This window comes from Leopardus geoffroyi, chromosome B4 (assembly GCF_018350155.1).
Source record: "Leopardus geoffroyi isolate Oge1 chromosome B4, O.geoffroyi_Oge1_pat1.0, whole genome shotgun sequence".
Classification (NCBI taxonomy): Eukaryota; Metazoa; Chordata; class Mammalia; order Carnivora; family Felidae; genus Leopardus; species Leopardus geoffroyi.
Window position 1 is genome coordinate 27,055,555 of NC_059341.1, and position 27,052 is coordinate 27,082,606.

Here is a 27,052-nt window from a genome sequence, read left to right on the forward strand (position 1 = left end):
TAAAGCAATACCATTTTATGCAGTAGTTTTTTTGTTTTGGAAAATAGTTATTTTCCGAAAAGTTACTTATGCTAACATGTAATAGTTATTTTCCGAAAAGTTACTTATGCTAACATGTAATTGTTTTATTATTTTAAATAAGTGAATAAATAAATATTTTTTTTTAATTTCTCAGTTGTAAGTTCTAATATCATGAGTATCAATAGACACAACGGCCATACACAAGAGCTTTCTGTGATCCTCAACAGATTTTTAAGAGCATAAATGTATATGTGACATGGTTTATAAACTAAGAATTAGTTTAATTAATGGCAATTTGACTTACTTTGCTTTGAATTTCACACACCGTAAAAGGTGTTTACCTGGCCTCCATTTCTAACTACTGATATTCACCCTATAGTCATGCCTCTAATGGCTTCCAGGAATCTGAATTCTCCCTGTCTCCTGCCGGATAGGCTCAGCCAAGGCACCCCAACAGAATGACAAACCAAAGGTCTGGTGGTCTAGTAACTGTACTTGTACTTCTGTTTTACAGAGATGCTAACATTTGAAGGTTGTAAGGTTGTAAGTTTATTACTTGAGAATGTATCCATCTCATCTCATTGATGCCTCCCTCTGACTTAACTTCTTGGCCATCTGAAGAATATGTCATTTGAATTACCATGTCACTGAGTCCCTGATGTTTCTTGTTATTCTATATGCTATATTCAAGAACTTGGAACAATTTGAGATTTTACCCTATTTGCAAACTAACAATTTCGTATGACCCAATTTCATGGATACTGACAGAAGACACGAAACTCCTGAATCAGAAACAAACGACTTTATTACTCACAGTAATAGCAATAGTCTTAGTGTCACCATTTGGGCAACTTCTCCAGGTCCAAATTCCCACAAGGCAATGAAAAAAGGCCAGGTGATGCCTGCACACACACTGAGTTGAGATACAGGAGAGGAACACTGAGCTGAAGGAACCCAAATCTTTTATAATGGGCAGTAAACCAGCATGATTTTTGTCCCAGAAGAAGACATTATCTCTATTATACTGGATACACCCTCAATCGTCTGACACTGTTTACTATATAAACATCCTTGAATAGATAATATAAAACAGAAGCCATTTAGTACCTCTGCAGATAAGACATAGAGAAACACAAGAGGAAGTGGAGAATTGTCTCTAACAATCACTGCTTCCATTAACGCACAGTGACCAGTCTTGAGCCCAAATTTGCACCATTTTCATTTTTATTTTTTTCTTTTCCCCAATCTTATGAACAGGCCATAAGTCCTTCTTCTCCTGTACTTATTCAGGTATGATTATCTTTTTGAAGAGTTTTCTAGTTTTTTTTTTTTTTCCATTTCCACCCAATTAAGGCAGATATTTGGACACCTTCTCCATGCCCACAACAAAATTCAGAAACAAATCTATAGAGATATCAAAATAAGAACTAAAAAGGGGAGGGGAGATTGCAAAGTAAACACCAAATGAGAAACTCATTCTAGAGGGGCTTGGAAGGATGTGGATAAAATGATTCCCTGCCCTTTTCAAAATGGGCATTCTTAATTTTGTGTAAAGAAACTTTCTCCCACACCAAAAAAATACGATGTTCACTCCAACATTCACCTTTTAAAATCTGCTTAAATTTCTGGCAGCATACCCAAGGAACTGTCTGTCAGTAACAACTTCTTCTGAAAAGAACAACTCTGGACCAAGGAGGAGAGAGCACTTTCACTTTATTGCATTCTACTCTGTTGACTTATATGATAATAACTTAACATTTTTATTTGGCGTTTGCTTTATTGACCCCATTGCATAGGCTATCTGGCCATGGGCTTCCCAAACTGAAGCTGTTTTTCTCTGCATCTTGACCCAGCAACCTGTTCCACATCTTCTACCTAGCTTAGCAATAAGCAAAGGAGATATCATAAATGTTTAATATGAAGAACCCTAACACAACAAATCCATTGGAGCAAGCCTGCTACTCAAAGTAAGCTGAGAATTGTTTCAAACCAATTTGTCCTGGATACTTTTCTTAAACCATCTCAAAAATGCAGACAGACCTCACCAAGACCAGGGGAATGGAAGGTGACAACACTGGACAAAAGTCTTTGTATTCAAGACAGAAATACTATGAATTTCACATTACCTCTTAGAACAAAGACAACAGGTACTCTAACAATCCTTGAAAGTTTAAGGAGACACTTCTCATGAAAGTCAAGACTTATCTTTGTTATCTCCTGGAAATTAGCAATACATTATCATGGAAAGAAGCTAAAATGAGGGATCATTAACAGCTGGATTTGCAACCCCAATTCACCGTTAATCAGTTGTGTAACCAGGAGCAAGTTACTTGAACTCTCTGAGTTTCTATTTCTGTTCTGCAAAAATGGGAATAAACACTTCCACCTTTAGATAAAGAGCTTGGCACAGATCCTGGCACACAGTGGGTGTTCAGTAAGGTGTTGTTGTGTTGACAGGCGAGGATTATAACTCATTTGTTCTCCACAGTGTCAGTCACATTGTGAGTCATCAGCTCATGTTGGTTGATGACAGTTTGTGCCCTGAATCAGAGCTCAGTGTCCACTTAGAACAGGAAGCAAAGTTGGGTGTTAAGAATGTAGATTCTGAAAACAAACAAACAAAAAAAGAATGTGGATTCTGCAGTCACGCCGCCCAGGGTCAAATCCCAAGTCCACCATTTCCTAGTTGATAATCCTGAACACGTCCGTAACCTCTCTGCTTTAGTTTCCTTGTCTGCGAAGTAGGGGAAAACCAGCCTCACACAGTAAAATGTTGGCTTGCTTGCTACTCAGACAACACTAAATAATAATACAAATAACACTACGAATTTGTATTATTAGAAGGGCAAGTCCAGGAGTAAAGCAGAATCATTCCCCAAACCTGAAATTCAAAATGAATCAGGAAATGCAGAGGTCACTTTTGGAAACAGAAGGGTCTCGATGACTCGGGTATTTAGAACTTTCTGAGAAGAGGCAGCTGCCGGAACGGAAGGGTTGAACTCCAAAAATTTCCTGTGTTCTTTTTGTGTGTGTGGGAAAAGAAACTGATTATCTTTACAGTACGTTTTCTAATAGTCCCGCATATGAGCCTCACATTTATATAGCAAGTCCTAAACAATCAAATTTGTTGATCTGCTTTTCGAAACACATCACGAGAAGAGTTTAAACCATTACCTGGTAATGCAAAGAAGCCCTTGGAAGACCTCAGTAACTTCAATTGAATCTTTCATAAAAATACTCCAGGACACCCTTGCCATTCATGAGTAATATAAGACCCACAAATCCTCAAACTGTTAACAACACAAACGACACTGGAGCAGACGATGAGCTTTTTCATGCATCACGTTTCTTTGAGGGTCACGTTTTCTTTGCAGATCCCCAAACCACTTGTTACCTGTAATTTAACTTGAAGTAAGTCTTGCCACATTCAGTGGAGATTTTTCACAAAGAAACACATCCTTTTTCAATTCATAGAGCTACTGAATGCACCGTGAACCTGCAGCCACGCTCCCCGCGTTCAATTCCTGCTCATACTTCTGCCGGAGGGACTGTGGGCATGCTACTCAGAGTCTCAGGACCTCAGGTCCCACATCCCACCATAAAATAACAGCCCCTACTTCTCACGCTGGTTGTGGGATCAAAGCACATAGACCTGTGGTCACAGCCCCACCTGTGTAAAACCTGAGCCTTGGACTTAGTTTACTACATGATGTGAATCTTCTGTCAGCTCATAAAAATAAAAAGGTATCGTAAATCTGCAAATGTCATGGTCCAACCAATAGCTAGTGGAGTAGCTCATATGTTCCAGGTGCTACGCTATTAGTTCTAATCTCTGCAGCGCTGCCCTAAGATTATTACCTTCATGTCACAGAAAAGGCAATTGAGGTGCAGAAAGATTAATTACCTGTACCTGCATAGGTCAAGGGTCAACAAGAGAGAAGACATGAGAGTTTACTTCAAGAAATAGGCACCAAACAAAAATAGAACAAATACCAGCAGATTTCACAGAGAATATAAGAAAGCCAAGGGTTTTGGAGGTTGGGATTTCCAAGAGCTTGTTAAACAACACAGATTATTAAGTCTAGTCACCTCCACATCAACTCTCTTCCCCAGAAGTGCTCCAAATCAGTGATTTTTGCCAAGGGATCCAAGAACAAACAATTCACACTGGCAGGGTTTGTTATTCGCGAAACAATCAACATGACACGTCACATCAATAAGAGAAAGGACAAGATCATAAGATCATTTCAATAGATGCAGAAAAAGCATCTGACAAGGTACAACATTCATTCACGATAAAAACCCCTCTGCAAAGTAGGTCTAGAGGGAGCACACCTGAAGATAGTGAGAGCCTTCTATAAAAAACCCACAGCCAGCATCATCCTCAATGGGGAAAAGCTGAGAACTTTCTCCCTCAGGTCAGGACCATGACAGGAATGACCACTCTCACCACTCTTATTCAACATAGTATTGGAAGTCCGGGACACAACAATCAGACAACAAAAAGAAATAGAAGGCATCCAAATCAGTAAGACATCGGGCTCTGTGTGTACAGTGTGGAGTCTGCTTGGGATTCTCTCTCTCCCTCTCTCTCTGCCCCTCCCCTGCTTGTGCTCTGCCTTTCTCTCTCTCGCTCTCACAAATAAACAAATAAGTCAAAGAGAAGGCAAATTTCACCCCTACGTGGATCAAAACTGGGCTTTGGGGGCAAATTCTTTTTTGTTTCATCCGGTACAGTAAAAATTAAGAAATAAAACTCGATGTTGGTCTTCCACTCTCCATTACCTTCCCATTCGCCCACTTCCCCAAAAGAGTTTTGGGTGGAGAATTAGGATACTCAAGGCTAATAATCACAACATTCACCCATCTCGAAACAGAGTATATCGATCAACTTGTTAAGGTGCCAAGTAGAACACAAAACAAATTAAGACTTCCAGGTAAAACTATCACGGATGCTCTGTGCGTGGGTTGGTTACGATGCGCTCAGGCCATGAGACAGAGGGGAGTGCGCCGCATGGCTTCTTCAGAAGCTTCTGGTTCTATGAGGTTCTGTAGCACAAGTTCTGCCTGGCCAGGGTGGCTCCTTATATTCCTAGCCTTTCCAGGATTGTGTTGGAGAGAAAGACCTGGAAAGTCTGACAGTGAGCCTGAATTTTCAACACTCAGCACTAGATGGCACCAAATATTTGTCGAGGACCTGGTTTTTCTATGTTTGTAACTCATCTCTAACTAGCAAAATGCCATTGAACTTTTTGGCGCAATATTTTTTTTAACTCGTTGGTATCCCATCGTGACTTTTTTTTAAGGGTAATTCTATCATCGGCACCATCTAAGCCTGAAGCGGATGCAGGAGAAGGCTGTGAGAGCCCAGTGTGGAAATATGATCTCCAGGTATGTGACCTGGCTGAGGAGCAGCTCTCCGCAAACCCTGGTTATCAAATGTATAAATAACCCAGTTTCATACTTCAGACTTCAAAGGCCAAGAGCAGAAGGATGTATACAAGTAAAAGAAGCAACACAATTCAGTTCAGAGTAACACCGTTCTGTGTTCAGAATTTGTGAAATTTCCAAGGTTGAGTCTACGCCTTTCTGACGATAGAAGAAAGTCAGGTTTTAACTGGATCACAATATGATGCACGGGTTATTATTGCTCCTCTTGTGTTTTCTCCTCCTCCTCCCCAAAGACCTTTTCTGAACGGCCAGTTACAAGTGCATGAGTCAAGCCTAAACACATGGGTCCCTGGTGGCCAACGAAACTTGGCCTCTTTTATTTACTTTGGGTGCTAAGAATGACACTCGCCAAATAAGTGCGCGGCCAAAACTATCTATAACTCTCCAAGTCTCTTGCCTGAGCCCAAATGCCGTCCACGCGAAAAATAGTAACAGCTAACATTTCCTGAACACCTTACTGCATGCCGGGTGATGTGTTAAGTCCTCTGAACGCGCACTTCATCCTATGAGAAGCCTTTGAAGAAGGTAATATCACACCCGTTTTATGGTAAGTGAAGAGAGGCTTATTTACATAACTTTCCCAAACTCACACAGCCAGGACCTAGAGGGTCTGGGTTCAAATCCAGGTTTAATGACCGCCCCCCCCGCCAAAACCAATAAACTGCCAAGAATTTTTTTAAATTCTTCACGGAATTTTCCAGCAACACAGCAAGTGAGGTTAATAAGGGCTCATGCGCAGGGCTGATCTTGGACTTTTTCTATAGTCTGTCTGCTCTGTGGCCTCCAAGGGGCCCAATCACGTGGCCCTTTATAAAGACCGTTATAGTACCTTAGATAAGCTGTTCCCAGAGAGCTGGGAAATGGAATATTTGCTGTTGGGATGTGGAGCCCCTTCCCCATGCGTGTGCATCACATGAAGCCTATGTGAGCACATGATTCCTATGTGAGAAAGGAGACTTGAGTAATGGAGTGCCTTAGTAACTGAAATGGTTGCCAATTTGCTCTTTGAATTTGCATGTTGTGAGGGGAGTCTGGCAAGATGGTGGAACCTGTGCTCCAGTTGGAGTCTCCCCCACAGTCCTGCCCCCTGCTGGCTCCTTGCCTCCAGGTCTTTGGCTGCCACTTCTCCCTGCTGTCCCAGCCCCCCACCCCTCCCACCCCCCCACCCCCACCCCCGCTGCCGGCCACACCTCCCCCTCCCCCCCACGGTGGAGGCCTGGCAGGGGCATAGGCGTAAGATATACATGATTTATGTGCCTAGTCACACAGCAGGGCCCTGGGCGTCTGGGAGGGCCTGTGTTCACCCTGCAAGTATCCAGTGCCTGAGGGAATGAGATATTAAAGAGAAATAAAAAGCACCATGACAAGTTGAGAGAAAGACTACAGAAGGAAGGAAACCGCTCCCCGCCCCCCACATTTATTTTGTAATGTTTATTTATTTTTGAGAAGGGGGCAGTTAGAGGCAGAAAGAGAGGGAGACACAGAATCCCAAGCAGGCTCCGGGCTCTGAGCTGTCAGCACAGAGCCCAACGCGGGGCTCAAACTCACGACCATGAGATCATGACCTGAGTTGAAGTTGGATGCTTAACCGACTGAGCCACCCAGGCGCCCCTCCCCTCCCTGCTCTTAGGCCAAGAGGCCCCGCATTTTCATTTTGCACCTCACCCCGTCTCCTTGAGTTGCTCAAGTTTCCAAAAGCACCGCAGAGCCAGATGGGCCTTTGAACGGGGCCATTGCACCAGGCCAGGAAAGAGTTGTTGTCTTACAAAAGAATTCAGTCAGGCTTCCTCAAGCAACAGCCTCCCTTGGGGCATTTAGGAACGGGGTCTGGTTAAGAAACACGTTTGTGCCCATCTAGAAGGAACGTTTCCCATGACGGGGATCTTAGCCTCTTTTAGTCACTGCTGTATCCCCAGTGCCCACAGCAGTGCCTGGCACATAGTTGGTGCTCAAAAAAATACTTGTGGAAGAAATGAATGAATGACTGCTCAGGAATCGCTCTATGGAGAGGTGTTCTTCCAGAAGGCAAGGCCCGTATCTTCGTTCCTATTCCCCTTCGAGCTGAGTGCTTGGCCGAGCACTGGGGAGGGAACCAGGTTCGTCCTCGCTGGTGGCTCAGTTGGCCCTCTGATCAAACAGGCAAAAGTCAGCCATCTTTTCACCCAGGGAAGTCTCACGCACTGGATCTTTATGGGCACCCCCTGCACATCCGAAGGGTGCAGAGGGCCCCACACAGTGCTGTGATTGTCATGCAGATGCTCACTGATGAATGACCAGGAAATAAGTTGCGGGGGCAGGGAGGGGGGGGGGTGGAGGGGGGTGGGTGAGGGTAGGGAGCCTCCTCCAGAAGAAACGAGAATTGCTGGCTCTTCCCTCCGCCTCTGTGTGGCCAAGTTCCTATTCGCCCTGGGGGGAGGAGTTGGGGGGCCAGGCGCACCCAGCCACGTGAGGCCTCCAAGAAGAGCAGCCAGGGGCAGGAAGGGAGGAAGTTACAGCGGTGAGCCACAGGAGTCACAGATTTCACAGAACATGGACGCAGCTCTCGTCAAGGGCTGACCACAGAGCCATAGGGGCTTGTGCTCTTTGCCCAGGTTACCTGAAATGTTGTGCCCAGAGGGCAGTGACGCACGGAGGAGTTTCAGCAAGCGTGTCTGGGGGGCCAGCCACCTGTCGGACTAATCCATTTCTATTGGAATAACGTTCAGTTACCTAGAACTGTCAGAACAAAGCCTTAACTGTGCCACCCCCAACTTCATACAGAACTAGATTTCCCTACCGCTGGGGGGATGAGTTCGCCTGCTCTGGAAGACAGATAGTAAGGCCCCGTGCTAATGCCATTTAGGTGTCTACAAACTTAATCATTTTCCAAATGAGAACATGCCCATCAATTGTTCTCCATATTCACTGGGGGGCAAAACAGAAGGAAATAGGTTAACAATTTTGAAAAGAGACCTTGAGTAGATTGAGCAGGTGCTTTTTTAACGTAAAGATGACTAATACATGGAACAGGTTTCCAAGAAAATTACACAACCCCCCTCACGAGACAGACAAGGCAAGGCGCTTGTCTATTCATTCAACAAGCCCCTAACAAGTGCATAGCGCTAAGCTAGGTGCTAGGGCAGACATAAAGGAATGTGAAACAGGGACAAAAGGAGAGATGGAATTCACAGGCGACACAGTGGAAAAAAGCAATCACGCCTTCACTCAACGTACGTGTAAGTGCATGCCATGCAAAATATACATGCAAGGCTCGAGAGCAGGTTATGAAATTGAGTAAGAGTCCTGCTTCTAGGTGGACTGGAAGTCCTGAAACCCTTGTGCTACAAGACCTAAACATTTTAGATAAAATATAAAGTCTAAAATTTTAAATGAGTGGATAAGCTCGTAAGAAAACTAAGGGAGCTCACACAAGAACAAGATAGGAGAAGCACAAGTTCAAGGAGGCAAGACGACAATGCCGCTGGCTGATCCAGCCTAACCTCTAAACAGTTTCGTTTCGGGACGCAGGAGACAAGCCTTGTGCACCACTGAAAAGGAGTCAAATCAATGAACACCCCCCGCCCAAACCTGAACGCACACATGCACGCACACACACACACAGCCCACACCCAGGGAAAGGCCGGATCCTCAGGAAAGGGTGAAGTGAGAAAAAAGGAAATCTACCTCCCAGAAGCACAAAGCAAAGACTAGGTCGATCTCTGCATTGGTTCTAGGGTAAGGTTTTAAAATTCTCCCTGGGTACTCATAGCCACTGATAAGCCTTCAGGTCAGAAGGGTTTGCACAGCCTGGAAAAGCCACAGATGGAGACTTTTTTTTAATTGAAGGACAGTTGGCACGCAATCTCGTATTAGTTTCAGGTGCACAGCATAGCGATTGGGCAACTCCACTCATTACTCAATGCTCGTCACGGTAAGTGTAGTCACCATCTGTCACCATACAACATGATTACAATATTGTTGACCATATTCCCTATGCTTTTCATCTCTGTGACTTGTTTATTTCGTCACTGGAAGTTTGTACCCCTTAAGCCCCTTCACCTATGTCACCCATCCTCCCCCCCACTCTCTGGCAACAATCAATTCTCTGTATTTAAGATTCTTTGTTTTGTTTTTTAGATTTCACATATAAGTGAAATGATATGGTATCTGTCTTTGATTGACATATTTCACTTAGCATAACAACCTCTAGACCCATCCATGTTGTCAAAAATGGTGAGAGACTTCTGATTTATTTTATTTTATACTGTTTATTTATTTTTGAGAGAGAGAGAGACAGAGTGCAAGCTGGGGAGGGGCAGAGAGAGAGAGAGGAGACACAGAATCCGAAGCAGGCTCCATATTCTGAGCTGTCAGCACAGAGCCCGATGTGGGGCTTGAACTAATGAACCTCAAGATCATGACCTGAGCCCAAGTTGGATGCTCAACTGACTGAGCTACCCAGGAGCCCCAAGACTTCTGACTTTAAGTGGACATAGTTTGAAAAAGTCTTCAGTGCCAGGAAGATACAAACACAAATCCTTTCTGATAATGAATTTATTCAAATTAATTAGGCATTAAGTAACTCCCATAGTGCAATGACAAATATCATGGGCTCACACTCAAAAATGATGACATACACGAGGAAACAAGACACCATGAGTAAGAGTGAGCAGAAAGAAGAACAGAACATCTCCAAAAGCACTTTAACATTGTGGTTAACTAAAAATACTAATTGCCATAATGAAAAATTGAACAGCAAACATCAGACTAGACACAAATAAACTGGAAGATAGTTCTAAATAAAATACCCACAATATACCTTAGAGGGACAAAAAATGAAAAAAGAAAAATATTAAAAAAAGAAGTGACATAGCAGAATGAAAGGGCAGTCTGTAGAGTCAGGATTTAGAAAGCAAATGAAGAAAAGGAAAGAAAAGAAAAGAAAAGAAAAGAAAAGAAAAGAAAAGAAAAGAAAAGAAAAGAAAAAAAGGAAAGAGAAGAAAAGAGAAGAAAAGAAAAAAGAAAAAAAGGAAAGAGAAGAAAAAGAAAAAAGAAAAAGAAAAAAAGCAAAAATAAAGAAAGTATGAGTGAGGTGATCTTGGAAAAGTTAAGTCTGAGAATTTCAAAAATTGATATCACATATTCAATAAATCCAGCAAATCCCAAGCAGAATAATTTTTTTTTTAATTTTTTTTTTCAACGTTTATTTATTTTGGGGAGAGAGACAGAGCATGAACGGGGGAGGGGCAGAGAGAGAGGGAGACACAGAATCGGAAACAGGCTCCAGGCTCTGAGCCATCAGCCCAGAGCCTGACGCGGGGCTCGAACTCCCGGACAGCGAGATCGTGACCTGGCTGAAGTCGGACGCTTAACCAACTGCGCCACCCAGGCGCCCCCCAAGCAGAATAATTTTTAAATGCATGCCTGTAGAGATTTTATGCTAAACAAAACGAAAATGAAAAGGCCTTAGAAGAAGCCAGAGAGAAAAGACAGATAATGTACAAGGGAATGAAAATAAAATGAATAGCTGTTTCTCAACAGCAAAAGTAGAAGCCAGAAAACTGTACGTTAATATCCTCAGTATTAATGCTGAAAAAAGTGAATATCAACTGAGAATTGCCTGCCCAGTGAAATGATCTTTCAAGAAAAAGAGTAAAAAAAAAAAAAAAAAAAAAAGTCAAATGGAGACATTTTCAGAAAAAAAAAAACAAAAAAAACACACCTGAGAATGATTACCATTAACAGATCCTCAAAACCAGCTCTTAAATAGACTTTAAGAAAAAAGGTATGATTACAGAGAGAAGGTCTGATATACAAAATTTTTGTGAGTAAATAAAGTGTAGGGAAATTAAGTGGGGAAATGTTACACAAGCATAGACTATATGAACCAATACGATATTTAATATGCGAAGTCCAAAATGACTGAATAGCTTTAGCATGTGAACTAGGAGTAAATAGATTGGTGTTAAAGCATGCTAAGGTTCTTTGATTTGGGAGGAGAACAAAGTTGGTTAACTAACTTTGGGTTCTGTTAAGTATTCATGTTAAATCATCAAAGGCGACCAATAAAAGCAAAGATAACTTACCAATGGAGGGGAGAAATGAATGAAAAAATGCCCTACTCCACACGGACGAGTCTCAAAAACATAATTCTGCACCAAACCAAGCTCATACAGTAGAAGCTGATTTATATAAAGTTAAAAAAAATAAAGTAATACATTTCTTGTTTAGGGATACATGAAAATTGGGAAAATTACAAAGAGAGGCAAAGAAGTGGTTAACAAAAATTAGGATTATAGTTAGCTCTGGGAAAGGAATGTGGAAAGATAATTTGGTAATATTTATTTCTTAACTTGGGGTAATACATGCATGTTCTTTGTTTTATGTATTTGTAGTATTATTTAAACTGTACACAGGCATTCTAGATCTGGTTCTAAAATTCAAAATGTGGGGGCGCCTGGGTGGCGCAGTCGGTTAAGCGTCCGACTTCAGCCAGGTCACGATCTCACGGTCCGTGAGTTCGAGCCCCGCGTCAGGCTCTGGGCTGATGGCTCATGATGGCTCAGAGCCTGGAGCCTGTTTCCGATTCTGTGTCTCCCTCTCTCTCTCTCTGACCCTCCCCCGTTCATGCTCTGTCTCTCTCTGTCCCAAAAATAAATAAACGTTGAAAAAAAATTTTAAAAAAATAAAATAAAATAAAATAAAATAAAATAAAATAAAATAAAATTCAAAATGTGTTCCCACTTCAATGAGCTTGCCAACTGCTGAAAGCCACACCACACCAAAACTCAATGGTTTTAAACATGAATCATTTATAATTGCTCTCATGCATCTGCAGATTCTAGGGGCTCAGCTAATCCCTTGGGTTTGACAAGGGACAGAGAAATACGCCCAGTTGCTTGGGAGGAACTGTAAAGTCAGATGACAAAAGTTATTAATAAAGATGGAAGTGAAAACTTGAGGTCAATAATGCACCGTATCACAGCTCTTAAGAAATTAAGAAGTTCAATAACTCAACACATTTATGTCCTTCTTTACTGTGGTAAAATACACATAAAATTACCACCGTTCACCATTTTTAAGTGTGCGGTTCAGCGTATTAAGCGCACTTACACTGTTGTGTGGCCATCACCACCAACCATCTCCAGGAGTCCTTCCAACTTGAAAAACGGAAACTCTCTACCCATCATACACGAATTCCTCATTCCTCCAGCCCTCCGGTCCCTGGAGATCACCATTCCACTTTCTGTCTTCACCAACTGGATTACACTAGCAAGGCACGTCCTATAAGCGGGATCAAACATTTGTGTGAGTTTTTTTTATCTTTTTGTGACTGGCTCACTTCACTTAGCATAATGTCTTCCAGACTGATCTACGTTGGAGAGTGTGTTGGCATTTACTTCATTTTTTAGGCCCACATTTCATTCCATTCACCTGTCAGTGGACATTTAGGTTGCTTCTACCTTTTGGCTACCATGCTGCTCTGAATGAGGATGTACAAATATTTCTTCAAATCCCTAATTCTATTTCTTGGGGGCATATACCCAGAAGTGGAACTGCTGGATCAGATAGTACTTCTATTTTTAATTTTTGGAGGAATCCCCGTTTTGTTTCCCATTGTAGCTGCACCATTTTACATTCCAACCAAGGGGGCACAAAGGTTCCAATTTCTCCCCATGCTCACCAACACCTGTTAACTCTTTGTTTGTTGGTGGTGGTGTTTTTATAGTTGCCATATAATGAGTGTGAGGTAATAGCTCACCGTGGCTTTAATTTTCCCGTATCCAGGGATTAGTGAGTTTGAGCATTTTTTTATTTGTTTCTTGGACATTTGTATATTTTCTTTGGAGAAATGTCTATTCACGTCCTTTGTGCATTTTTAAATCAGGCTTGGGGTTTTTTGTTGTTGTTGAATGGTAAGAGTTCTTTATATATTCTGGATATTAGTCCCTTATCAAATAAATGATTTCCAAATATTGCCTCCCATTTTGTGGGTTGCCTTTTCATTGTGTGGTGTTCTTTGATGCACAGAAGTTCTTAGTTATGCGGTTAACTTGTCAAAATCATTGCCGAATCTAATGCTGTGAAGATTTTCCACTATTTTCTTCTAAGAGTTTTATAGTTTTAATTCTTATGTTCAGGTCTTACATTTAGGTTTTTATTTTTTGTACATGGCATAAAGATCCAATTTTATTCTTTCGAATATAGATATCCAGTTTTCCCAACATCATTTGTTGAAAAGACTGTCCTTTCACCCCTTGAATGGTCTTGGTATCCTTGTTAAAAGTAATTTGACCGTATGTAAGGGTTTATTTCTAGGATCTCTATTCTATTCCATTGATCTATATAACTTTCTGTAAGCCAATACCAGTTTACTTTAAATGTTCTGATTCCTGTATTTTTGTAGTAAGTTTTCAAATCAGGAAGTGTAGGCCTCAAACTCTGTTTTGTTTCTTTTTTTTCCCCAAACCTGTTTTGGCTATTCAGGGATTAGCCAAAATCTCTCTTGAGATTCCATATGAAGTTTAGGATAGTTTTTTTCTTTTTCTGCAAAAATGTCGTTAGAGTTTTGATAGAGATTGCATTGAATAAGTGGGTCTCTTCGGGTACTATTGAACTCTTAACAATATTTTGTCTTCTGATTCATGAATATAGCATGTCTTTCCATATACTGGTATCTTTCATTTCTTTCAGCAATATTTTGTAGTTTTTAGTGTACAAGCATTTTGCCTCCTTGGTTAAGTTAATTCCTAAGTATTTTATCCTTTTTGATGCTGTTGTAAATGAAACTGTTTTCTTAACTTCCTTTTTGGTTTGTTCATTGATACGTTTACTTCCTTTTTTTTTTTTTAAGCATGGTGACTTAAACGTATGCCCAAGTGAGTCATTCATCCATGTACCAATTATTTCTTAAGTAAAAAAAAAAATGTTAATATTGAAAGTAGATCTATTGTATAGTTATAGAGCACTTGAAGAAAAATAATCTATAATTAGGTATCTTAACCACAATGAAAATTCAGGCCCCCAAATTTTACAGGTACGTTTTACCAATTATTCAATTATTCAAGGATTCAAAAGGTTGACTATACCAATTGTTTCAGAGAATATAAAATCAGGAAAACTCCCTAACATATTCTATGAGTTTAGTATAACCTCATCATTACCAAATCACACATAAGAAAGAAAATATGACTCCTGAACACAGATGCAAAATTGTATGCAAAATATGTGCAAAATGAATACAAGAGCATATTTTTTTTTTGAGAGAGAGAGGGAGAGAAGGGAGAGGGGAGGGGCAGAGGAAGAGAGAATAGTAAGTAGATTCCACACCCAGTGGGGAGCCCAACGAGGGGCTCAATTCCACAACCACGGGATCATGAACTGAGCCCAAATCAAGAGTCAGACACTTAACTGACTGAGCCATGCAGGTGCCCATAATATATTTTTAAAACATACCATGGCCACTGAGTTTATTCCAGGAATGCAGCAAGATGGCTTAATTTTTAAAAAACATTCATATATTTCACTACGAAATACATTAAAGGAAAAAATTGTATGTTTATCCCATAAAAAGCCTTTGATCTTATAAAAACGTTTGATAAAATTCACCAGCAATGCATTAAAAAAAAAAAAGTCTTGGGGCGCCTGGGTGGCGCAGTCGGTTAAGCGTCCGACTTCAGCCAGGTCACGATCTCGCGGTCCGTGAGTTCGAGCCCCGCGTCAGGCTCTGGGCTGATGGCTCAGAACCTGGAGCCTGTTTCCGATTCTGTGTCTCCCTCTCTCTCTACCCTTCCCCCGTTCATGCTCTGTCTCTCTCTGTCCCAAAAATAAACGTTGAAAAAAAAAAAATTTAAAAAAAAAAAAAAAAAAAAAAGTCTTAGCAAATATATTAGGATCCCTGCACACTCAAATGGGGTAATTTGAGAAAAATTTAATGACTTGCAATGGCGAGGGCATAATAAAGAAAAATCAGTTGAGATATTGTATCTTTTTTTAAGTGTATTTATTTTGAGAGAGAGAAAAAGAGCGTGGAGGAGGGGCAGAGAGTGAGGGAGAGAGAGAGAATCCCAAGCAGGCTCCACGCTGTTAGCACAGAGCCTGATGCAGGGCTCAATCTCACAAACCATGAGATCATGACCTGAGCTGAAGTCAAGAGTCGGATGCTGAACCAACTGAGCCACCCAGGTTCCCTGAGATACTGTATCTTTTAGGTCAAGTTCCCTTAAAAGGCTTGAGACAGGAGTTCAGGTACATGTATTTACTGAGAGTGTTCTCAGGATAAAAGGAGTGAGGGAAGCAGGGAAAGAAAGTAGAAAAGGTGTGATTTACCTAGACTCTGGCTTCAGTCTAATCCCATAAGAAGTTCTGCAGCATCAATTGCACTGCAGTTGGTCCCACCTTTAGGCAGCCCAGGGAGTCAGATTTTTGTGCCCCCGTTTTACTCAATCTTTGGCTTATAGGCTGCTCCAGCAGGGGGAGGTGGGAGTGAGAGTTTATTACATCTCTGGCAAGGCAGTTTTTCTTAGGCCAAAAGTAATTCTACCTGTTGAGGACATAAGAGTCATTGGTTGAAGGTATATCATGCATCCTGCAGTGTAGTAATCTAGCCTCACAGAGGTCCACTCCAAGTTGGAACCTTAGCTACAGCTTCAAGAGGATGGGGCGCCTGGGTGGCTCAGTCAGTTGAGCATCCGACTTCGGCTCAGGTCATGATCTCACAGTCTGTGAGTTCAAGCCCTGCATCGGGGTCCGTGCTGATGGCTCAGAGCCTGGAGCCTGCTTCGGATTCTGCGTCTCCCTCTCTCTCTGCCCCTCCCCTGCGCATGCTCTGTCTCTCTCTGTCTCAAAAATAACTAAAAACATTAAGGAAAAAAAATTTTTTTAATTAAACAAAGAGGCCATTCCATCACCCTTTTGGGCTAGCCATTTCTGAATGGTACAGAATACAGTAGGACCTAAAGTCATGTGCCCATGATCTGTGCCCATCATCACACCTACTTTGCTGTCAAATGAATCCCTTAGTCCAAGACAATATCAAAAAGAATCCCATATCTATAGACCAGACATTCTGTGAAATATCGGATAATGGTTCTGTTCAAAGTTCTATAGATAAGGAAGGCAACCCGATGCCCCCGAAACATGACGCTCTCAGTCAGGGAGAATTATTGTCCTTTCTGAGATTAAAGGGGGTTGATTAATCAACTTGCCACCAGGGACTGGTGGTCTCTCCAAAAGCTGTTAGTATATAAGAGGCTCAGCACTGGTCTCTGTCTCTGTGAATGGCAGATCAGACACTCACCAGTGGTAGTGGCTGGGTCATCCTTGGTGACAGGGAGTCTAGACTGCTGTACTAACGTGTAGCCTGCATCTGTCTACCAGCTGTACTCTGAGCCTATTTCACCACATCATTATATTGAGGACAGGAACTAGTTGGCATTTACTGGCCAGGCAATTCTGTTCACTTGGTAATTTAGTGCCTCTTCTATGGTGAATGCTCTTTTGAGACCATTAACAAATGATGCAAAGATTCTCATATTTGGTGCCCCCGACCACACATTCATCCACATTCCTCCTCTCCAGACCTGCATATCTTCAGTCTTCTAACCATGCTTCTCCAAAGCCCCTGACCAATCGGCAAAGCGCTTCAGTTCATATACATCGTTTCCTCTTCGTTTTGCTCTCCTCACAGAATAGATGCCCAGGTGGACTGCTTGAAGCTCTGTCTATTCAGAGGATTTTTCCTCACCATTCTTCAGCTCCGCTCCTGAGTGCTACTCCAGAACAGCAGCGGCCCACTCTCCAAGTACCCCATCCTACTGTGCCAATCCATCTATGAACTGAACCTAAGCCTTTTACTATAAGTTGAGCACAGGGAACGTCCACCCTGTGGACCACTCCCAGTGAATGCCACAGGTGTGAGCTGAGAAGAAGGTGTTTGGACCAGCCCTTAGAAAGAATGAATATCTTTCAATTGCAATGATTAATAATAAACATGTTTCCTATAAAAAATTTTTTTGAGTGGTAGATGACATGAAACTTACATGTGCCTCTGGACTTTCTCCACCTCAATACCAGATGTACCTTCGCCATTTTACAAAGCATTCCTGGCTGGCCTATCTGACGTTAAGACTTGGTGGGTCTGACTATGCCCAACTCGGGATGGAAAGTTTTGGCTTCACGATCATTTGGGGTCACATTGTTGGACTCCGTCTTTACCAGGACCCAGAAGCACATCAGGGAGCCCCTTTTCAAACAAGTAGAAATGTCCTCTGCTCTAGATAGCGCGTGCTTGCTGCAGAATCTTAGGAATCTCTAACCTCCTTCTAAGACTTGTTAAAGGCTCCAAAAGATAGCTTTATCAGTGACAAAGACTTCTGGCATACTGAAGATCTTCTGAGTCATATGTCCTAAATTTCAGGGCTGCTTATAATACATCCTAGACCTGCTACGGATTGCTTTTTGAATCTGGACTCTATTTGAAAGCAGCAACATCCCACATCGTGTGGGTCAGAACAGTTTTCTCAAACGTGGAAGATGCTGACTCTAAAATTGAAGAGAACTACCAAGCACCGTGCTTCTTCTCAGTGGTAGGAAGCACAAGGCACAATAGCCTGTCCTGTCATGTTCTGGACCACAGAACCACTGAAAACTGCACCAATGTGGCCGGTCCTTGAATTTTTTGTAGGATTTTTCTTCCACCCTCTGGAGCCCATATGACTTACCAAAGCACCCTGATTATCTGCCACTCCTTGCTCATCTGATTAGCATGATGTCATCGAAGCAATGAACCAGTGAGGTTTTCTGTGCAATGTCCAAATGGTCCGGTTTCCTTGGGACAGAAAGCAGAGAAATTGATGTAGCCCTAAGGCAAGACCATGAATGAATGTATCCTGTTGTCCATTCTTAAGTGGATGCAAAGTATTTCTGATCCTATTTTCCAACAAATATCAGGAAGGATGCATTTGCCAGATCAATAACTGGCATACCAGAATCTGTCCATCGGGTTTAATAGAGTCCACATCTGGCCCAACAACTGCAGCTGGGATTTAAACTTGGTGAAGTTTGCATTAGGTCACTGTCATCCGTGCTAACCCAACTATTTTTGTAGGGACTAGAGTGGCAAAGGAGAGGATATGATGAGGATCACTATTCCTGCATTCTCTGTATCTGAGGGTGGCAGGGATCGTCATTCCCCTCATGATTTTAGGGGATACTCATTAGCTTTTTCGGCTACAATAACTCTTCCTCTAAAATTCAAGAGACAAGTGTGAGTTCCAAATGCTAGTGGGTGCTTCGTTCCTATCATACATTCAGGAATCCAGGAAGTAACCACCAGGTGAGTCTGTGCACTTTGTGGACCCACTGTGAGATGGACCTAAAGTAGGACTCCATTTACCACCTAATCTCAGTGTGCCCCTACTCTAACACAGGCCCAGGAAGGCAGGAAACAACTCAACTCGGTCTTGTCTCCAATAGTCTTCAAAAGAGGTGAGTGTGCCACTTTCCTCAGCATACGATTGCCCAAGTCAATGCTTTAAGGGAAGGACTAGGCAAATCATTACTTTATTCAGATACCATGATGTTTCGGGATCCTTTAAGGAAACGTGGCCTCCCTGTCAGCTGATACTTTTTTTAAGTCTAAGGGCATTTCAAGTCCAGAAACAGAGAAAGGGGCTCTGACTTTCCATTGTGGCGACTGACCTCAGCCTTCTTTTCACTTATTGTTGAGGTCCTTTGATTTTATATATTGAATAACATCTATCTCTCTTGTCCTAGGACCAACATCCTCTGTTACACATCTTTATAGACCTCTGTGGATGAAGGCCATTCCAACTCTGCTCCCTTCTGGTCATTACATTCACCTGGCTTCTGAGAGTTAAATGTTGCCAGCTGGCATCACTTTGGCTCCTAGGGACCCCTATTCTAGAACAACATCTCCTCCCATCAGCCCTGGCCCAAGAAGATAACCTCCACTGAGCTTCTCAGCCATGTCTGTGCTCCCCTAACCAGCACATTCCTTATTATCTTGGTAAACAGGGTCTCCTACAGGGCCCCTCAAGAAACAGCATCAGCTGGTGGTTTCCCTGTCTTAGCAAATCTCAGCAGGAGGACCCATCTCTCCAGGCCTTTTGGTCCCCTTCCTTCATAGTCTCTACTTCAGTTATCATGACCCAACACTTTTCCTGAGCAAAGTCATCCAGCCAAGTCTTTGCTTTTGGGCCCTCAGCAGTGTTTTCACTCCTATATAACAGGAGAGTGTCTTCATATTGGCAAACACTCCCTTTTCCAGTCTTACACTGACCCACCTTGACCCTGCACCCTCAAGAACCCTTCCACAGGTGCACCGAGAAACATGAAAAGACATAAAAGCAAAAAGACCAGAGGCAACCCAACTGTCCCTGAATGGGGGAATAGATAATGAAATGACAGTCTTTTCTTTTTCTTTTTTTTTAAAGACAGTATTTTCTTATAATGAACTGCTTACCCATTACCAAGACCAATAATGAAAATGAACGAAGTGCAGATACGTCAGTATGAATGAATCCTCAAAGCTTTAAAAGCAAATCGCTGAAGAATACATACAGTATGACCTTGTTTTTATAAAGTTCAAAATCAAGCAAAAGAAACAATGCTTACAGTTTGATGTAAACATGATAAAATCTAGAAGGAAGCAAGGAAATTCAGGAAGATAGCGCTGGTAGAGGGAAGGACATGGGGTCAGAGAGGAGCCTCATTAATAATATCAACCTCATTAGGGGCTCCTGGGTGGCTCAATAGGTTGAGCATCCGACTTCGGTTCGGGTCATGATCTCGCGGTTTGTGAGTTCGAGTCCCACGTCGGGCTCCGTGCTGACAGCTCAGAGCCTGCAGCCTGCTTCGAATTCTGTGTCTCCCCTTCTCTCTGCCCTGCCCCCGCTCATACTCTGCCTCTCTCTGTCTCTCAAAAATAATTAAATGTTAAAAAAAGTTGAAATAATAATATCAACCTCATTAATAACGTGTATTAGATTTTTTCTACATGTATATTAGTTCATAATTTTTAAATAAAAAATAAGACTTATTAGACACAATCCTTTGCCTCAAGCTGCTCACAGTCTCGGAAGAGAAGTCAGACTTATAAAAACAAACCCTAATACAAAATATAGAAGAAAATTGCATCAGGGAAAAAAAGTAACTAATTATAACTGGGAAGATCAGAAGAAACTGGCGGCACTTGAGGTAAGCTTTGAGTACATTTCTAAGGAGTAGAGGGAGAGAAGAAAGTTCTCTCTGAGGTATGAGCATATTAGGATAACCTGCAGAGAATGCCGGGAAATGAGGGACACGGTCCACGATTCCATCTATTTGCTATTCCTTCCACCTTCACCCCTTAGAATAACTTCTACAACCCCCAGGGTGTACTCATTTTCTCCAGTGAAACAGAAAAAGCACAACTTTGAGCACAGAGAAAGGTGGTTTGAATTACCTTCCCACCATTCACCAACTCTTGGACTCTCCCCCGTTCTCCTGTGCAAAATGGAGACATCATAGTTACCGAAGAGTTATCTCGAGGGATGAAAAACGTAAGGAAAGGTTAGCTCCTATTCTCAAGACACATTTCTGTCAGCGGCTTGATTTCTATCATTAGCTGGATTTTATCTTTCAGTTCTATGCAGAACAGACATTGTTTCCTTGACCTCAGAGAGAAGGCGGCCTCAAAGCCAACCCAGCCATGACGTATTGCACCGGAGGAGAGTTTATTTGACCTCCCTGAGCCTCGGTCTCCTTCCTTGAAAAGCAGGAGGAAAACTGAACCAGGGGTAGATAAATCGATTTCATCCCACTCGGGGGTAGATAAAGCGATCACGTCTCACTTGCCATCAGTAGGCAGTGGCTATCTGGTCTTAGCGAGGAAGGCTTCTGAATCTGCCTTTAGCTTCCGTGAAAGAGAAAGTCGAGGCCAGTTCGTGTCTGATCAACGGGCCTTGAGCAAGAAAGAGAGCAAGTCTGCCCTCCTTCTAAATTGCTGTGGAGTCAGAGGCAAAGTGAAACCGCTAGTCGGCTGGCCAGACAGTCTGAGTGATAAAGGTTATGATGAATTCCCTGCTCCCCCGGCATTTCTTGAATCTAAGTAAACAAGTCAATTTATGGTGTAGGCTGATTTCATCCCCAAAATGAGTGTCACAAAAAAGCTGAGTGTACTTTTAGGAAACAGCCCCTTTGTAGAGAGTTCATATCTAAGGTGATGTCATGCCAAGGCTTCCAGATGAAGAGGAATCTTTTCTGGAGGAAACTTCTGACCTTTAACCAGGGGTATTCGATAGCCTATCCTCATTTCAACCGGGGCCTCTGGGTTCCAGCTTTGATAATCAATGCCCATAAGAGTTCGATGTGAAACTCTGATTTGGTATGAGTCACCATAAGCCAGTGTGGGGCAGGGGAATACCCTGTCCACTAGAAAGAAAAGTCACTGCGGCACGGGGTGGGGAGGGGGGTGTGGGGTGAGTCAGACCACAGCTACTCTTGAGAACCTTCATGCTGATAATTCACCCACTTATCTCAAGGAACCGAGGGGCTTTTTCCTTTAAAACAAAACAAAACAAGAAAAGTTGCCAACACCCCAACTGGGATTTCAGAAGCTGATTTCCAAATTGCTCCATTCCACATTACTTTGAGGGAATCTTTGGTTTCTTGGTATTAACATCTTGTTACGGGACAGTTTTAAGGGCTATGGAATCAGAGGGAATAAGAACACAAACTGCCTGTACTGATCCCTCAGCTTTGGCCGTTTTGAATCCATGGACGGTCTGGTTTTACCTCTTCCCCCACCTGCTGCCCACCCCATCCTCTGGGTTATTTCGAAGTAAATCCCGCATATATCATTTTATCGGTAAATTCAGTGGGGTTTTTATACTTGTGCTTTTCTACCAAAACTTATCCCCCATCTGTTACCACACCCTCTTACAGACCTGGCTGCAACCTGTCCCAGGTCACAGGGATAGTAAGTGACAGAGCCAGAGGTTAAACCTGGGCAGCTCCAGCTCAGACCAGCAGATAAATTATTTAAACTCAGAGCCCTTATCTAATTACAAGCGACTCTTTAATAAAAAATACTGAGGGGCGCCTGGGTGGCTCAGTCGGTCGAGCTTCTGACGACGGCTCGTGTCATGATCTGGCAGTTCATGAGTTCAAGCCCCGAGTGGGGCTCTGTGCCAACAGCTCGGAGCCCTGAACCTGCTTCGGATTCTGTGTCTTCCTCTCTCTCTGCCCCTGCCCCGCTCTCTCTCTCTCTCTCTCTCTCTCTCAAAAATAAATAAAACAGGGGCGCCTGGGTGGCGCAGTCGGTTAAGCGTTCGACTTCAGCCAGGTCACGATCTCGCGGTCCGTGAGTTCGAGCCCCGCGTCAGGCTCTGGGCTGATGGCTCAGAGCCTGGAGCCTGTTTCTGATTCTGTGTCTCCCTCTCTCTCTGCCCCTCCCCCATTCAGGCTCTGTCTCTCTCTGTCCCAAAAATAAATAAACGTTGAAAAAAATTTTTTGAATAAAAAATAAATAAAACATTTAAAAAAATAAATAGTGAATGTAGAGAGTAGCTGCTAGCTTGCATAATACAGTCAACCAATATTTCTAAACACCTACTATGTTCACAATAAACACTTATACATAAATAGTGTTTTGCAACATACAAAGCCATTTATTTTTTTAATGTTTATTTTTGAGAGAGACAGAGAGACAGAGAGCATGCATGAGTGGGGGAGGGGCAGAGAGAGAGGGAGACCCAGGATCCGAAGCAGGCTCCAGGCTCTGAGCCGTCAGCACAGAATCCAATCCGGGGCTCGAACTCATGACCCATGAGATCATGACCTGAGCCAAAGCTGGACACTTAACCGACTAAGCCATCCAGGCGCCCCTGTTAAAAGCCCTTCAAACTTCCAGATGGCCCCTGAGAACTATTACAGTGTGTATCTTGTGAGGTAATAAAGTTCTGAACAGCCAGCTCAAGCTCTCTAAGTTTTGCTGGTAAGTGGTCTCAAACTCTGACTTCAAGGGCAACTCCCCTTCCAATATAGGTCATGTGTTGCTGTCAGCAAAAGTAAAGACTGGAAAAGCAAAAAGCATTGTACGAATGTAAGTGACGTGTCTCCTTCGCTACCAACGATCTACCGAACAGAATACATGAACAGTGAGCAGTGTTTCCCAAAGGAGGGCAGAGTATCAACTCCTGAACTCACTACAAATTATTTGTGAGTATCTATCTGAAGGCCTCATCTTGTGGCTGACTACACCAGCAATTCAGACTGTGGTAACACGCTGAAGTCTGAAAAGACAAGATGTGCTCTAGTGAAAATGAGAGCCCCCACAGGAAATTCTGCATTACTGAAAACCACTCATCTCCAGCGTGGCTCTGCCCCCGACCCCAAGCCCCACGGCCTGGTCCCGCCCCTGGGAGGAATGGGTTGATTGGGAAGTTAGACATTACACCAAGCCACACGGACAAAAGCCTGTCTGAGAAGCAGCCTCAAGAGGGAAGAAAAAAATGCATTAGATAAAGGAAACTCAAGAGGCCACAGGAAAAAAAAAAATACGAGCACTGAAATGGCATTTCCTGTAGTTTCAGGGAAACATGCACTGTCGTCATTCTGTGAAACCTCATCCACTATGCTGCTTGCGGGCAGGGAATACGAGGAGAAGCCTGCCGGTGTTTCCTGCCTCCTCCACTCCTGCGAGCTCACAAAACCACCCATCAGAATCTTCTACCATGAGGCCTCTTGACCCAAACATTCAAGCCACTCTTTCAACAGAGTGCTCACACCAAAAAACAATGCGTGCGTTAATTGTTCAGTGGACCCAAAGGAAAAAAATGTTTGCTTTACTGATGTACTTGAGACGTGTTGCCTTGAATTACTTTTGCACGGAATACTTAAAATATATCTCGAAACGGTCAAACGTCCACCACGCGCACATTGTCAAGCAATTTAGGGTTTAGTATGTTCTAGTGAACGAATTCCTATATTGCAGATTTAACACAAAGAGCCCTTTGAAAAGTCTTAATTATTTTTTCAAATAAGAGCTAAATAGTCAGTCCACTTGGTAAGTATCTTTGGCTGTGATTTTTAATTTTTTTTTTTTTTTTATTTTGACCTAACTTTTCCCCAGATACAAGCCAGAAAAATCTGCTTACTTGAAGATGGTTTTAAGGTGACAGTAAAATTACCAATTCCAATGAGGCAGATAGGACAGCGTGTCTCCTACGAGAAGGGTCTAAGTTATGATATGTATCTTCCAGGAAGAGACCATGGGGTGGACGGGGTGATCAAAGTGAAAGACATTGCCGGAAAGTCTACACTGATAATGAATCTTGTTTATGAGTGGCATGACCTTGTTTGCATCATTGATTTTTGCTTCCAGTCCTTAGTGGTCATTTCCTGCTGGTTTCTTAAAATGAAATGACCAACCTCATTCCTGCCCCCCAAACCTCATTCCCAACCTCATTCCTGCCCCCCAAAAACTAACAGCCTCAATTCAGTTTTGTGGTTACTGTTATCCCATAGGTTCTAATCAGACATTTTTTCCCCCTCACCTGAGCTTAGCAAACTTGCTCATTCCTGGGCTGTGGAACCAGCTGGGGACCTCTTGCCTCATGGATACATGAAGGACCAATAAACATTTAATGAGTATTTGGAGTTTAGGCTCTATCCTGAAGTTGATTTTTTTTTTTTTATGGTGGAAAAAAAAATGTATATTTAGATTTAGCCAGCTGGACTCCGTCTCAATGAAGCCAATCTTGTTGGCGGAATCCAAAGTGTCATAGTCGGGACTCAGCCGAACGTATGCCTTCTTCTCTCCGTTGGGCCCGACCCGGGTGTTGACCTTGGCCACGTCAATGTCATAGAGCTTCTGCACAGCCTGTCTGATCAGGTGTTTGCTGGCCTTGGCATTGGCAATGGATACAAGTGTGTTGCTGTCTTCTATTTTCTTCAGGGCTGACTCGGTGGTCACAGAGAACTCGACGATGGCACAGGGCAACTTGTTTCTCTGGAGGCGCTCTTTTAAGGATATTTGGGCTGCCTTTGGAGACGCCATCAGAATGGCCATCAGAATGTAGGTGATAGGCTGCTCTTCCTTTTTTGTGACCTTGGATGCCTTTCAGCACCACTTTCTTGGCCTTCAAAGCCTTTGCTTTGGCTTCGGCTTTGGGAGGGGTAGGGGCTTCCTTCTTTGCCTTCGGCGTCATCTTTGCGAAAGGTATCCTGAAGTTTAGACGCTGCTGACCGCAAATTTATTTTTTAAATGCACTCTTCAGTAATAATCTAGATCTTGTTTGTTTTGAAGAACAGAGCTCTAGTGACTAAACAAAAATACATATACCAGATGCGCTTCTCTGTTCCAAAGGAACCAGAATGAATTTTCCAACCACATCTCCTTAAATCTCCAAACAAGGGAATGAGTGGATGACCTGGTATCTTCATTTTCCATGTAAGAGTCTGATGATCCAAGTTGGCTCAGAGAGTTCAGTCAATTTCTGAAGCCACATCTATCCCTTTATAAAACCTGGCTCTTAACCAAAATGTAGATGGCTACACACTTACACACACTGAGTTTGTGTACTTTATGCATTTGGGTAACTTAACACCATGCACATAGAATCTGATACTGACATTTGTCCCATATATACTTACAAATAAAAACAAGAACAGACAGCATACGATGAAGAAGGAATATGGAACTTTTGCTTTTTCACAGCCATTAAGAAGGATTCCAGGCTGAGGATTAACTGTCACGAAGAATTATCTGCTGAATTACCTGTGTGTTCAGCAACGCTTATCATGAGGAGTAATCATTCAGTGGCAGAGCACAGATAGTAAATATAGCATGTTCTACTTACTATAATTCAGTAGTTCTCCACCTTCCACCAAATGCCTCCTTTACTGTTACGAAGTGAACCTGATAGAAAATAAAACCTACACGCATTAAAAAAAAAAAATTTTTTTTTTTAATTTTTTTTTTCAACGTTTATTTATTTTTGGGACAGAGAGAGACAGAGCATGAACAGGGGAGGGGCAGAGAGAGAGGGAGACACAGAATCGGAAACAGGCTCCAGGCTCTGAGCCATCAGCCCAGAGCCTGACGCGGGGCTCGAACCCACGGACCGCGAGATCGTGACCTGGCTGAAGTCGGACGCTTAACCGACTGTGCCACCCAGGCGCCCCTAAAAAAAAAAAAAAAAATTTAATGTAGAGGGGCGCCTGGGTGGCTCAGTCGGTTGAGCGCCTGACTTCGGCTCCGGTCATGATCTCGTAGCTCGTGAGGTCGAGCTCCCCCCGTCGGGCTCTGTGCTGACAGATAGGAGCCTGGAACATGCTTTGGATTCTGTGTCTCCCTCTCTCTCTGCCTCTAACCCACTCGCATTCTGTCTCTGTCTCTCTCAAAAATAAATAAACATTTATGTGTGTGTGTGTATATATATATACATATATATATATATCTAATGTAGAAAGATTGGGGGGACTTAAGAGAAGTTATAAATAGAGTTTTAATGTTATTACAGTGGAGAGGTTAACTGTGCTGGAGGAGGGCCTTGATGACTTCCAGTTAAAGATGGTGAGTTGAGCACATGTCGTC

The 27,052-nt window shown here is 42.7% G+C and overlaps 1 protein-coding gene across 1 annotated transcript in view; it reads right to left on the bottom strand.

The window, feature by feature from the left end:
• The window catches only part of LOC123591759 (60S ribosomal protein L23a-like), a 42,867-nt gene extending 17,199 nt beyond the window's left edge, over positions 1 to 25,668 (bottom strand). Inside the window, exon 1 of the mRNA XM_045466446.1 lies at positions 25,194 to 25,668. Coding sequence (XP_045322402.1) covers positions 25,194 to 25,525 — 332 coding nt within the window. The 5' untranslated portion in view covers positions 25,526 to 25,668. The remainder of the gene's footprint in view (positions 1 to 25,193) is intronic.
• Positions 25,669 to 27,052: the final 1,384 nt, after the last annotated feature.